This window comes from Cebus imitator, unplaced genomic scaffold (assembly GCF_001604975.1).
Source record: "Cebus imitator isolate Cc_AM_T3 unplaced genomic scaffold, Cebus_imitator-1.0 Scaffold5, whole genome shotgun sequence".
In the NCBI taxonomy this organism is placed as follows: Eukaryota; Metazoa; Chordata; class Mammalia; order Primates; family Cebidae; genus Cebus; species Cebus imitator.
In genome coordinates this window covers 13,121,446-13,135,702 of record NW_016107320.1, presented here as the reverse complement: position 1 = coordinate 13,135,702, position 14,257 = coordinate 13,121,446, and the positions used below count along the sequence as shown (strand labels likewise).

The following is a 14,257-nucleotide window of genomic DNA, read 5'->3' as shown; positions in this document are numbered from 1 at the left end:
AATGGAGTCCTGTTCTGTCACCCAGGCTGGAGTGCAATGACATGATCTCAGCTCACTGCAATCTCCGACTTCCTGGTTCCTCTTGCCTCAGCCTCCTGAGTAGCTGTGATTACAGGCGACCACCACAATGCCTGGCTAATCCTTTCGTATTTTTAGTAGAGACGGGGTTTCACCGTGATGACCAGGCTGGTCTTGAGCCCCTGACCTTAGGTGATCCACCTGCCCTGGCCTCTCAAAGTGCTGGGATTACAGGCATGAGCCACCACACCCAGCCCACATTTTTTTTTTTCCAATAACAAGTTTTTAAGGTGCAATGTATACTTTTTACTTCTAGCGTATCCATTAGCACCAGCCACATTTCAAGTGTGCAGTAGCCACTGTATGGGCCACAAGTACAGAATATAAGACATGAAGATGGAGAGTGAGAACTGCCTTTGGAAAGTTTGGAAGTTCCTGTCTTCCTGCTGCCAATTACCAAATCTCCTGAGAGTGTTATCAAGGAGTGACTCAAAGCACTATACAATGAGAATTATAAGTATCTTAATATTATTAATGAAATACAAATATATAATTCTTTACATTTGGTTAGTACTTAGGAGAGAACGGGCATATCACCCACACCACCCATTTGAGCCTCGTAACCACTTGTGATGTAGCTTCCTGTCAGTGGGAAACTGAGACTCAGAATGGTTAAGTGACTGTCCCAGAGTACAGGATCATAAATGGGAGGGCATGAATTCATAGTCCCCAGCAGGCAAGAATAAAAAGACTCAGGCTGGGTTCGGTGGCTCGTACCTGTAATCCCAGCACTTTGGGAGGCCAAGGTGGGTGGATCGCTTAAGGTCAAGAGTTCAAGACCAACCTGTGCAACATGGTGAGACCCCCATCTCTACTAATTATACAGAAAATTAGCCAGGCATGGTGGCACATGCCTGTGGTCCCAGCTATTTGGGAGGCTGAGGTGGGAGGATCACTTGAGCCTGGGGGATGGAGGTTGTAGTGAGTTGAGATCGTGCCACTGCACTCTAGCTTGGGTGACAAAGAAAAAGTATAAAAAGACTTGGCCAGGAATTCATCAGCTAGTTTTCCTTACATGATTTTTGAACAAGATCTGACATTCATAGAAGGTTTTTCTCTTAGAACTGGGAGAGCTACAAGGTCACAAGGTCCATCCAGACCCCGCTATCTCAGCAGACACTGACCATCCCTTATGTTGGATCAGTACTCCAGTGAGAAGACAGCAGGCACTTTCACCCATGCAGCCCATTCAGTCTTCATAACCCCTGTGATGGAGGCAGGGCAAGTGTTTCAGCCCCCTCCGATGAGTGGGAAACTAAGATGTTGCGCCCCCTCTCTGCTCCCCACCAAGGACCTCTGCATGCAGGCGTGAATCCCAGGAGCCTGGCTGATATTGGAGAAATGGGGCGGGGGGAACCAGCTGCAGGGTCTTGGCGGACGCTGCTGTGTACACCTGCAAGGCTGCAGGTCACATCTGTCAAGCAGTGAAGGAAGGAAGCTGTTCCTGAGGGATTGGAAAAATTCATTAATTGGTAGAATGAGAAACTGAGGTGACAGAGGCAGTGACAGGGTCCTAGACAGTATATGGACTAATGGTCTGTGTCACTACGTTTTTTGCAGGCGGGTGGCATTGGGTGTGTGCCCACTTCTTTTTCCGGAAGTTGGTACCAGGAGGCCAGGTTTCCATAACATCCTTGTTTTACAGATGTCAAATGTGAGAACCAGAGGGGTAGGAGAGGAAGAGACTTTTGCACCTTTTTTGGGAAAGAACAAGAGGGAAGCTGGCAGATGAATTTGAAGTTCATTGACCAGGGAGCTGAGAGGGGCAGTCTGCAGCCAGCCCACACCTGGGAGGAGGCGGTAGGCTTTTCTGGGGACAGAGTGGCCTGGTAGAAGCAACCTTAACCATCTCAACGTGACACCACTCTTTCCTGTTGGAACCTGAGAACTCGTTCAGTGCTCTGACAGTTACCATGGGACCTGGGTTTTCTTGGTCAGGTATGCGTTTCTGGGTGACAGGCCTGCATCAAGTGTATCTTTGGGATGTGGTAAGATGTGGAATGTGGCTTTAGGCGTATCCTCCAGCAAGTACTGCTTCTGTCCCAGATCTGTGAATGTGCCCCATACAGTGTCCTAGATGGCCCATCTGTGGTCTGCTTCCAAGGGTCTTTCTTTTATTTATTTAGGAGTGCAGTGACGGAATCTCAGCTCACTGCAACCTCCGCCTCCCGGGTTCAAGCAGTTCTCGTGCCTCAGCCTCCTGAGTAGCTGGGATTACAGGCATGTGCCACCACACTCAGTTAATTTTTGTATTTTCAGTACAGACAGAATTTCACCATGTTGGCCAGGCTGATCTTGAACTCCCGACCTCAGGTGATCCACCCGCCTCAGCCTCCCAAAGTGTTGGGATTACAGGTGTGAGCCGCTGTGCCCTGGCACAAGGGTCTTTCTTTTGACCAACGGAATTGGAAATCAAGGCTCTCTTATTACCGGAGTTACCTTGGATTTGCCCTTATCTACTTGGTTTGGAGAAATTGAGTTTGCATCAGATGGAATCAGGTTTGGTCAACCCCTTATTTACTTCCTCCTCTAATATCCAAAACCCCCTATTTACTGTCCTCTAATATCCAAAAGCCTCGAGGCACTATTACATGCTAGCTACATTTCCTTGGGTAAAGTACGTAACCTCTTTGAGCCTCAGTTTCTCCATTGCTTAAAAGGAATAATAATTCCTATCCTCTATAAGTTTCTAGTGAGGAATAAATGAAGTTTTGTAGTTCTAAGTTAATTCTACTTGGGGTATCTTTGTTACATAGTGGGTTCAGTATTCATTCTATTTTTGTCTTTTCTAGTTCCTTTCCTAAATTTAGTAAAATGAAAGAGAAATGCTTACTTCTTTTTTGATTTGAAATCATTAAAACATTTCAGTAAGCCTTGGGAGGGAGCTAGTGGTATGGCATGTGTATCCCGCTGGCCAAGTACATGTGAATGAAGCCAAGAATCCAGGGGCTTTTCTGCCAGCCAGCACTGACTCACTCGCGAGGGGCCCTGCCTGGCTCCAGGGAGGCAGGGCTGAAGTACCACATTAGGGCATGTTCCGGGGAAGTGGATTCTCTAAATAACTTGGATGGCTCCCTGGAGCATTTAGGACAGAAGCCACCTGGAAGACAGAGATGGTCACCCCCACATAGTCCTGACAGTGCCCAGAAAGTCTTGTCATTTGGTAAATGTTAACAGCTGTGATCCGTTCTTTAAGACCCCGGGGAGTTTTAAAATTTACCACTACAGACCAGAGAAGGGTAAAGGGCTGCAGATTCTGTTCTTTTAACTGGGGCCAGCGTGAGCCATCTTTGACTCAGTGCTTGCAAGAGCCCTTGATTGTGCAGTGGGATCTCCCAGGCCCCCTTGCCCCCCGCAACTTCTGGCCTCATATCCGTCAGACATCACTTGTCACCTTCCAGCATCAGGGAGAACTGGCTCCCTCCTGGCTCCACACTCTGAGGCTCTTTGTAAGTAACTGGTGAGGGTTTTGTTCTCTCTGCAAGGGAGGCTGGTAGAACTACGGATGTGATTCATACAATTTTAGAGACAAAGAGAAAGTACCCACAAGGTCATTTATTTCAGCTGCTTCACTGCATAGATCGGGGAGTTCAGCATCGAGTCCAGCAGTTACTAACTAGTTATCTCTGTACTTGGCTTCCATTTCCTAGTCCTTAGCTTGTTCCACGATTCCCCGCCACCCCTTCTTTCTCACCAGAGGGACTGGTTGGCCCTAGATGGAGTGGTCTTTTTTATTTTTTAATTTTTAGAGATAGGAGTCTCACTCTATCACCTAGCCTGGAGTACAGTGCTGCGATCTTGGCCTAGACAGAGTGAAGTCTTATGCTGGGGAGCCATCAGCATGCTCAAGCCCCCTGCAATTGTAGCACGCTTTGTAAAGCTGTTTCCCACAAAGGGATAGAACTATTTGGGACTTTGGTGAGACCATTCACTTTGTAACACACACTACCTTGAAGCTTACAGGAAAACCTCATGTTGGTATTCCTGGACTTGCAGATAATCTGCACTCAAAGCTGTAGAATTAAACTAAAGCATCCCTTTGTCCAATTAAGACTTATCACCTCTTTTTTTTGAGACAGAGTCTTGCTCTGTCGCCCAGGTAGGAGTGCAGTGGCGCAATCTTGGCTCACTGTAACCTTCACCTCCCGGGTCCAAGCGATTCTCCTGCCTCAGCACCCCCCGAGTAACTGGGACTACAGGCATGCAAGCATGTGCCACCATCCCTGGCTAATTTTTGTATTTTTAGTAGAGATGGGGTTTTGCCACGGCCAGACTGGTCTTGAACTCATGACCTCAAGTGATTCTCCTGCCTCAGCCTCCCAAAGTGCTGGGATTACAGGGTACACCACTGCACCGGCCAGGACATATAACCTCTAATTCATTGTTGGGGTAGGGTCACAATTTTCTTCTGGAGGCCATAAGGAGTAAGTACATGCTTTAAGCAGCCACCACGTGGCATGCTTTACCTTCTGTTTCTTTTTGCCCCTCCCCTACCCAGACCCTCCTAACTTTGGGATTTTTTTCTTTTCCCAGGATCAGCTTGAAAAGGAGGATTGATCTCACGGTGGAGTATCCATGGAGGTGTGGAGCCTTGTCACTAACCTCTAACCGCAGAACTGGGATGTGGAGCTGGAAGTGCCTCCTCTTCTGGGCTGTGCTGGTCACAGCCACACTCTGCACCGCTAGGCCGGCCCCGACCTTGCCTGAACAAGGTAAGGTGCTGGCGGAGGCCAGCCTGGACTCCTGGGCCATGGGAACAGTGTGGGCTGGGAGGGAGGTGATGTGGTTGGAGGTAATGTGGTCAACAGGGAAGAAGGTTGCTTCCCAGGTGGAACAAAGGGTTCCCTTCCTATAGGAGAGACTCTCAAAATACCTGGGCTAGTTCTGGCCTGGTTATAAACATAACTGACTTCATCAGAGGTTGGGGTCATGAAGGCTGGGGACATCCATTTACCGAAGGTGACATGTTTGGGGGTTATTTATGCTTTTCTCTTTCTGAAGAAAGAATATCTGATTGGGATCCTAGTGTCACTCTTTAACTTAGGCGGTGTAGACAGTGCAGCTGGGTGGTGCAGTGGGGAGAGATAGCCTTTGAATTTGGGGTTAGAACTTGGATCGGAGTAGAGGGGATGGTATAGGAGATGGGAGCTTGCTAAAGACCTCTGGCTTCTAGAAAATTGTTCCAAAGCCACATCTTTGCTAGGCATGGTGGGGTCACACATGTAGTCCCAGCACTTTGAGAGACCAAGGCAAAAGGATCACTTGAGGCCAAGAGTTCAAGACCAGCCTAGGCAACATAGAGAGACCCTGTCTCTGCAAAAAAGAAGTTAACTGGGTATGGTGGTGCGCACCGCCAGTCCCAGCTACTTGCCACTCAGGAGGCTGAGACGGGAAGATCACATGATCCTAAGAGTTGAGGATGCAGTGAGCTGTGATTGCACTACTGCGCTCCAGCCTGTGTGAAAAAAGGCACATCTTCTGTAAGGGTCGGCAGTCATGGCTGCATACCTGCATTTTCCAATCCTTAACTGTCTCACAGGCCCTGTTTGGGGGGCCTGCTGAGCAGTTTGCTTTGGATAGGTACTGTTTGAGGGATTTTGAAGTGATTGAGACCAAGGAAGTGTGATGGGGCGTGGAGACCTATGGCGTATTAGAAATTCAGAGCCATCATCTGTAAAAGGAAGGACTTTCCTGACCATTCATGGGATTTGTGTAAGCTGTGAAAAGGGTCTTGGAGATTGCAGGTACAGCATACCTGGTAGCTTTCAAGGGACTTTGAGAACTAATAAATGGGCATTTCTGCTGCCAGAGGACTGCCAGAGGACTCAGTGGCTGGTCACACAGAGAAGATTGACATACAGTAGGTGGAAGGTTGGGGGTGCAAAAGGCTGCCATTGAGCTAGTCAGGGAATGATGAGTGATGGGTGAGAATATGTGTCCCCTGGGTGGAGTTGGGGAGGGAACAGGGAAAGTTGTGTGAGACTTTCTAGAAGGTGCAGTGGTTAGAACAGGCATATTCATGTTGCTGTCAGTAACAGAACTGAAGGCAAGATCTGAGCTGGAGCACGGTTGAGACCCAAAGTGGGAGAGACTGTCTGCCCACAGGGAGTTTATGGTCGGAAGGGGACAGGAAGTACAGGGATAAGTAACGCAAGGCAGACAGTTTAAACCATGCCGTGGAGTTACAACCAAAGGTGGTGGGAATGCAGACAAAGAGGGGAGCAGAGAGCACCTGAGATGGGCTTGAGTTTGGAAGGGGAAAATGAGGGGCCTTCCAGGTGGAACAGCATGAGTGTTCAGAGGCAGCACATATATGGTGTATGGAGAATGGTTTCCCTGGTGAGTAGGAAGTTCTCAGAAGCAACACCTGGAAAAATTGGATTGAGTAAGCATATGGGAGGCTTAATGCCCTGCTAATGAAACTATACTTAGGCCAGGCGTGGGTTATGCTTGTAATCCCAGTACTCTGGGAGGCTGAGGCAGGAGGATTGCTTGAGCCAAGAAATTTGAGACCAGCCTGGGCAACATAGTGAGACCCTATGTCTACAAAAAATAGAAAAATGAGCCAGGTGTGGTGGCACATGCCTATAGTCCCATCTACTGTGGAGGCTGAGATAGGACGATCACTTTGAGCCTGGGAGGTGGAGCAACGTTGCAGTGAGCTATGATCATGCCACTTCACTCTAGCCTGGGTAACAGAGTGAGACTCTGTCTCAAAACAAACAAAGAAAACTAGACTTAAATGGGCAGATGCTGGGAAACTTGAAAAGTTTTGAGCAAGTAGTGACATGATCAGCTTTCGGAAAGTTAATTTGGCAGCTCAGTGTGGATGGCTGGGAGGAGAGTGAGGTGCACCTGTGTTTGCGTCCTGCTCTGCCACCTGATGGCTGCATTATTTACTTCAACAAACTACTCAAACATGGTACACCAGTTTGCTCATCTGTAAAACAGGGATAAATAATAAAGGGCTATGTAAGGTGTTAGTAGTTGTTACCACTGCCACCGCTACTGCCAGAAGGATGAGGTTGAAGGTTGTTTTGAGTGCCTAGCTAGAGGAAGCATGGGTACTGACCAGGATGGGGACTGGGAGATGATAAAGGAAGGAAATAGTAGTAAAGACACTACAGCAGTAGCATCTGTGGGTTTAAGTAGGTTGGGTGTCAACTGTGGGCGACTGGAGACAAAGATGAGATGAAAGTGTAAAGGGAGTGAGTCAGAGTGGGAGGTTTGAGGGGAGTGGAGATTTGAATCCGCCAATTGTATACAGCGGGAAAGGAGTCCAAGAACAGTGCGGACCTGGTTGAGATTTGAGAATGTGAATTTATGATGGACCCTAAAGTACTTTCTTTTTTTTTCTTTAATTCGTTTTTCTTTTTTTTGCAGCCCAAGAAGGGAGGTGTGGATCTCGGGCCTGGCTGCTTGTGAGCCAGTCTGATGGGATGAGGATAAGGAACTTTAGGGCCAGGATGGCAGTGCTAGTAGAGGTGGGGGTCACGGAAGCTGCTGGGACAGGAACCAGAGGCAGGGTGGAGGCTGGAACCTGGAGGCTGAAGGTCTTAATGAGGACAAAGCACAGGCCCAGTGAAGAGAAGACAGGGAGTAGGAGAGGTGGATGCGGCTCTTAGGAGGCCATGTACCTGGGAAGACTGACATTAAGTGACCATTTAAAAAAAAATCAACTTAATTGGCCAAGGCACAGTGGCTCACACCTGTAATGCCAGTACTTTGGAAGGCAGAGGCAAGAGGATCGCTTGAGCCCAGGAGTTTAAGATCAGCCTGCGCCGGGCACAGTGACTCACGCCTATAATCCCAGCACTTTGGGAGGCTGAGGCGGGTGGATCACGAGGTCAAGAGATCAAGACCATCCTGGTCAATATGGTGAAATCTTGTCTCGACTAAAAATGCAAAAATTAGCTGGGGAGGGTGGTGCACACCTGTAGTCCCAGCTACTCGGGAGGCTGAAGCAGGAGAATTGCTTGAACCCAGGAGGCGGAGGTTGTGGTGAGCTGAGATCGCGCCATTGCACTCCAGCCTGGGTAATAAGAGTGAAAGTCCGTCTGAAAAAAAAAGGATCAACCGGGGCAGCATAGCAAGACCTCATCTCTACAAGAAATAAAAAAAAAATAGCTGGATATGGCGGTACATGCTACTAGTCCCAGCTCTTTGGGAGGCTGAGGAAAGAGGATCACTTTAGCTCAGGAGTTTAAGGCTATAGTGAGTTGTGATTGCCCCACTGCATTCTAGCCTGGGTGACAGAGCAAGACCCTATCTCTAAAAAAAAACTTGTGTGTGTGTGTGTGTGTGTGTGTGTGTGTGTGTGTGTGGTTTTTTGCTTTTTGAGATAGAGTTTCGTTCTGTTGCCCATGTTGGAGTGCAATGGCATGATCTTGGTTCACTGTAAACTCTGCCTCCTGGGTTCACGCAATTCATCTGCCTCAGCCTCCTAAGTAGCTGAGATTAAAGGTGCCGGCCACTATGCCTGGCTAATTTCTATAGTTTTAGAAGAGTTTTGGTTTTGCCATGTTGGCCAGGCTGGCCTTGAACTCCTGACCTCAAGTGGTCCACCCACCTTGTCCTCCCTAAGTGTTGGAACTATAGGTGTGAGCCACCAGACCTGGCCAAATCAACTTAATTTAGGTATAACTTAATACCCACTATAAAATGCAACTGTTTGAAGTACATAGTTTGATGTGTTTTGATAAATGTCTACACCCCTTGTAACTATTACCCCAATCAAAAGATGAAACATTTTTATCATGCCCAAAAATTTCCCTCATGCGCCTTTGCAGTCAGGCCCCTATTTGTTGGGTCACCTGTATTTGGGTCATTAACAATTCTGGCTGTTATTAATATAACTACTGTGAACCTTAATGTGCAGGCCTGTGTGGGCACACATTTTCCTTGGACTGCCCTGGTTTTGATTTTGGCTCCCTACCTTACGGACCGTTGGCTCTTGGGAAAGTTCTTTGTGCCTTTCTGTAAAATACATTGATAATGAATGTGTGCTCATAAGGTCATTGTGAATATCAGATGAGAATGTCTGCAGAGCTCTAGGGGAGACAGCACATGGCAAGGGGCATGTTGTTTCATGGGACACAGCAATGGAAAGCCGCTGCACTTGGAGAACAAGCCTCAGATCTCCGCTTGGTGGAGTAAGCACCCGTCTTAGCGTGAGTGTGGTGCTTTCACATAGCCTGTCTCTCATGAGCTTTGTGACAGAACAGAGAACTGCTGGGCCCCGGACGTCCTAGGGGGAGATCTGGCTTCATGCTTTGTAAGCTGTAAGGAACAGTGTCAAGAATATTGCATAGTGTTGGGCCTGCTGATTATTAAATAATAATGTTGCTATTGTTTAAAAAAAAATCATAGGTTGAGCACAGTGGCTTATACCTTTAATCCCAGCACTTTGGGAGGCCAAGGCAGGAGGATTGATTGCATGAACCCAGGAAGGAGTTCCAGACCAGCCTAAATTTTTTTTTTTTTTTTTTTTTTTTTTTTTGAGACGGAGTTTCACTCATGTTACCCAGGCTGGAGTGCAATGGCGCGATCTCGGCTCACCGCAACCTCCGCCTCCTGGGTTCAGGCAATTCTCCTGCCTCAGCCTCCTGAGTAGCTGGGATTACAGGCCCGCACCACCATGCCCAGCTAATTTTTTGTATTTTTAGTAGAGATGGGGTTTCACTGTGTTGACCAGGATGGTCTCGATCTCTTGACCTCGTGATCCACCCGCCTTGGCCTCCCAAAGTGCTGGGATTACAGGCTTGAGCCACTGCGCCCGGCCTAAAATTTTTTTAAATTAGCTGGGTAGGCTGGGCACAGTGGCTCACGCCTGTAATCCTAGCACTTTGGGAGGCCGAGTTGGGTGGATTGCCTGAGCTCAGGAGTTCGAGACCAGCCTGGGCCACATGGTGAAACCCCATCTCTGCTAAAATAAAAAAAATTAGCCGAGCCTAGCAGCGTGTGCCTGTAATCCCAGATACTCAGGAGGCTGAGGCAGGGAATTGCTAGAACCTGGGATACACAGGTTGCAGTGAACTGAGATTGTGCTATTGCTGGGCAAGCGAATGAGACTCCGTCTCTTAAAAAAAAAAAATTAGCTGGGTAACGTGGCACACATCGGCAGTCCTAGCTGTTCAGGAGGCTGAGATGGGAGAATTGCTTGAACCCAGGACTTGAGGCTGCAATGAGCTATGATCAAGCCACTGCACTGCAGCTTGGGTGACAGAGACCCTGTCTTTAAAAAAAAAAAAAATACATTACAATCTATATATAAATCTCTGTCCAAAAGGTGAGAGCAAACCACCCAAAACCCTGTTCATACTGAGTTTTCCCCATTTGAAAGGCCTTGCTGTAACTGTAATTGTATGTGTGCGCGCGCCTGTGTGTGTGTCGGGAGCCCCTCCCCACCGAGCACGGTCTGCTGGTGCTCCTGAGGGATTGGGGAGGGCCTGGAGTTTCTGGCTGTCCTTGGAAAGTTGATTTAATAAGCGTTCCAGGAAAACCAGCCTCCCTCCCCTCTCCCTCTCCTTCCCCTTCTCTGATTTGGGATCTTACACAGCCCCAGCTTGTTGCAGATCAGGCTCTGAGAGTGGTGAGGGAGTTGTGTGGAAAGACTGAAGCCGGTTTCAGATGATAAGCACCAACTTTCTGAGCTTGAGGAGGGTGCATTTGTCTATCTTTTGCAGTAAGTCTCGGTGGGGAAAGCCAGTGCGTGAGTGCCACACTCCTTGCGGGGCCACTGCTGGCAGTTGGGGTGGGGGTCCTGCCCGCTTTTCAGCAGTACTGTGGGTTAAACACCCCAGACCCCCTGCACTTCCCCCTGTGCTCAGAAAACCTGCAGCTCATAAGCGATTTAATGGCTGGGTTTTACAGCTCCTCCCACCCACCCAGATTTGAAGGAGTCTGGTGGCCTATTAGAGGGGGGACAGGTTGTACTTAATGGAAAAACCGCACATTTCCATTTCTGGCCTCAAGCCCCCTGGATGCCCTGTGTGCACCACAGAGCGGGGCTTTGTCTCTATTTTGCAGAAATCTGCACCTATGGGGGAGAGGCTGTGCGTGGTGCTGGAGCCACTGCCAAACCTCAGATCACAGGGCCCTTGCAGCTCCTGCATCCCTGGGCATCTGCAGCTGCCTTTGGCCCAAAGGGGTGTGCATTTCAGCCCAGCTGCAGGGAGAGTCTCAAATAGGTACTACATGTTCAGTAGCGGGACACCCTCTGTCCTGCCACCAGTCTCGCATCCACACTGGGCTGTGGTCCATTGTCCTAAGACTGCCCTGGGACACCGGCAGAACGCTCCCCTACTCCCACCCCATCTCCAGCAGAATTTCTTCTAGTGAAAAGAACTTGTTTGCTTCTCATTCACACTGGATGGTAAGAGGAGTTTCTTCATCCTCTGCTAGAAGGCGAGTGGAATTCCATGGAGCAAAAGGTGATATCAGATGACCCACTTGAGAACAAGGGTGGAGGATTTAGGCCTCTAGAAATCTGCAAGGTGTCAAGCTAACAGATTTCTCCAGAGGATCAGCTCTGTCCCACTTCCCCTGGAGAGGTGGCTCCAGTGCCTTGGAAGGGGTGTTTGCAAGTGTTTAGAGCCGGACAGGGAGGACCCAGCCCTCGGCCTGTGAGAGAATATGAGGACGCTCACGTGGCTGTCTTGACCAAGCTGGGGCGAGCGCAGCAAAGCCACTCCAAGGCTGTGTTCTTGGCTCCGGCTTCTGCATTGCTACACCATTAGCTTCACTGATTTTCCACTCTGTCTCTGCCAGGCCCACTCCCTGAAGTCAGGCAGGAGGAATTTCTCAGGGAAGAACAAATGGCTGTCCAGAGAACTCGCTGCCAGTGGGGGAAGGGAGGGCTCCCAAACAAAGACTCTGTCTAGTTTCCATCACCTGGTTTCTGTGACTACCTGGAGTCAGGTCAGCAGGAACTGGAGAGGCGGCGTCAGGGATTCTTTGGGAGCCCCTGGCCCCAGCCCAGTGGGGTGTTTGCTCTGGGCCAGGCAGAAGTAGTGAGTGATGGCCTGTGTCTGGGCGGTGATGGATAGCCCTGGGAGAAGCGAGTCCTGGGGAGTCATTATCCTAGAGGGCGAGGTCTGGGGTCAGGGAGCCCGACCAGCAGCTGGCCCTGTTTTCACAATGCCTCGTTCCTCCAGGGCCACTGGGGGCTCCAGCTCACCCTGTAGACACCACCTTTGCCTCTTTCTTCCTTTCCTGAAGCTTGGAAATGAGACAGCTGTTTCCCTGCTGACCGGGGAAGTCCAGCTGCTCTCATCCCCCTGGGCTCCTGAGTCCAGCTTGTTCACAGACTTGCAAGCACTGCCTTCTCCCCACCCACCCTACTCCCCAGCCCCACTGCACCCTAAGTGATGAAGCTGAAAGCTTACTGCCCTACCTGGATCTCAAAGGCCTGGGCTAAATCCCAAACTGTTTCCTCCTAGGAGAAGCCTGCCGGAATCTGGGCCACTTCTGACCTTGGGTTTGCTCTCACTTCCAGCTGGTGGCAGCCAAGTAGCAGGGCCGATTGCCCGAACCCCTCCTCCCCGGTAGCGGGCCTGTTGCCTCTTAGCGTTGCCAGTGTGGCACCAAGAGACATTGAACTTCAGCCCTCAGAGTTCCCTCCCTTCCCCTGCTTCTTGGCTCACAACAATTCTTGCCTTTCCGCTTGCCAAACGAGGTGCCCACTGCCTTCATGTAAAGGATTTGTGCCCTGCAAACTAGGGGCTGTGGGATGACCGATCTATTTAGTTGGTTTCAGGTGCTGAGACAGATCCACCCCGGCAGAGCTTGAAACTCCACGCTGTCTCCTCTGTCACATGCTGTGGTGTGGCTGAGCCTCCCAGGATGGGTTGTGTAAAAGCAGGAGGATGGTGGAGTGGGAGCTGTGCCATTTGTGTTCCCAGGCCCTGGACATGGAGACACAGGGAGCCTGAAGTGGGGAGAGGGTCGAGTTTTGCAAAGACTGGACTTAGTGGTTTTAAGCTTGGGCAGGGAAAGAGGTCAGAAACGGCAACACTGAGGTTTCAAAGAGTTAACCAACACTGAACATTGAATTCAGAGCTTTGCCCTTCCTCGCTTTTCTGTAGGAGGAAAAACTAGCCCCTGGCTCATGGTGCATTCATTCACTGATTTTTTTCACTCATTCATTTATTCATTCATCCAGTCAAGCAAATCTCTTCGTTTTTCCATAAATAACAACATATACGTTATACATTGTTTATCCTGGTCCCTTAGCTGTAAATGTCTGTTCCATTCCTTTTCTTCCTTTCGACTTTTTATAATTCCTGCTCAAATCTTAGTTTAAGGTTTAGCTTGGGTTTCGATTAAGGCTTAACTTAAGGGCTACCTCCCTTTTGAAGCCTTCCCCTATCTCCAAATTAATCACCTCATTTTTTCTTTTCTATTATTTATTTATTTATTTATTTATTTATTTATTTATTTATTTATTGAGACATAGTCTTACTCTGTCGCCCAGGCTGGAGTGCAATGGCGCAGTTATGGCTCACTGCAGCCTCCGCCTCCCAGGTTCTAGTGATTCTCCTCCCTCAGCCTTCTGAGTAGCTGAGACTACAGGTGTGTGCCACCACGCCCTGATAATTTTTTTTCTAAAATATATATATATATATTTGTAGAGACAGGGTTTCATCATCTTGGCCAGGCTGGTCTTGAACTTCAAGTTATCTTAGAGAGTTGGGTCTCACTCCATTGCCCAGGTTGGTTTCGAACTGTTGATGTCAAGCAACCTCCCAGCCTCAGCCCCCTAAAGTGTTGGGATTACAGGCGTGAGCCATTGCACCTGGCTTCTTTTTAACTTACATTCTAACCCTTACTTTACTCTGCCTCACATTATGTGGAGTTTTTAATACATGTCTGTTTACTCCACTAGAGCAAAGTTCCGTATAGTCAGCGAGTATATCTTTATCTCTCTTTTTTAAAACATTAGTGTTTAGGCTGGGCGTGGTGGCTCATGACTGTAATCCCAGCACTTTGGGAGGCCCAGGCAGGTGGATCACCCGAGGTCAGGAGTTCAAGACCAGCCTGGCAAACATAGAGAAACCCTATCTCCAATAAAGATACAAAATCAGCTGGGCATGGTGGCAGGCACCTCTACTTGGGAGGCTGAGGCAGGAGAATGGCTTGAACCTGGGAAACGGAGGTTGCAGTAAGCTGAGATTGCACC

At 49.0% G+C, this 14,257-nt stretch overlaps 1 protein-coding gene across 17 annotated transcripts in view; it reads left to right on the top strand.

The window, feature by feature from the left end:
- Positions 1 to 14,257, top strand: part of FGFR1 (fibroblast growth factor receptor 1) — a 60,925-nt gene that overhangs the window by 6,804 nt on the left and 39,864 nt on the right. For 16 of the 17 annotated variants that reach the window (XM_017536652.2, XM_017536619.2, XM_037741294.1 and 13 more), the window contains exon 2: positions 4,612 to 4,790. In XM_017536652.2, coding sequence (XP_017392141.1) covers positions 4,700 to 4,790 — 91 coding nt within the window. In that variant the 5' untranslated portion in view covers positions 4,612 to 4,699. Of the gene's footprint in view, positions 1 to 1,921; positions 2,017 to 4,611; positions 4,791 to 14,257 lie in introns of those variants that run through there. The other variant, XM_037741321.1, reaches the window with a different exon arrangement.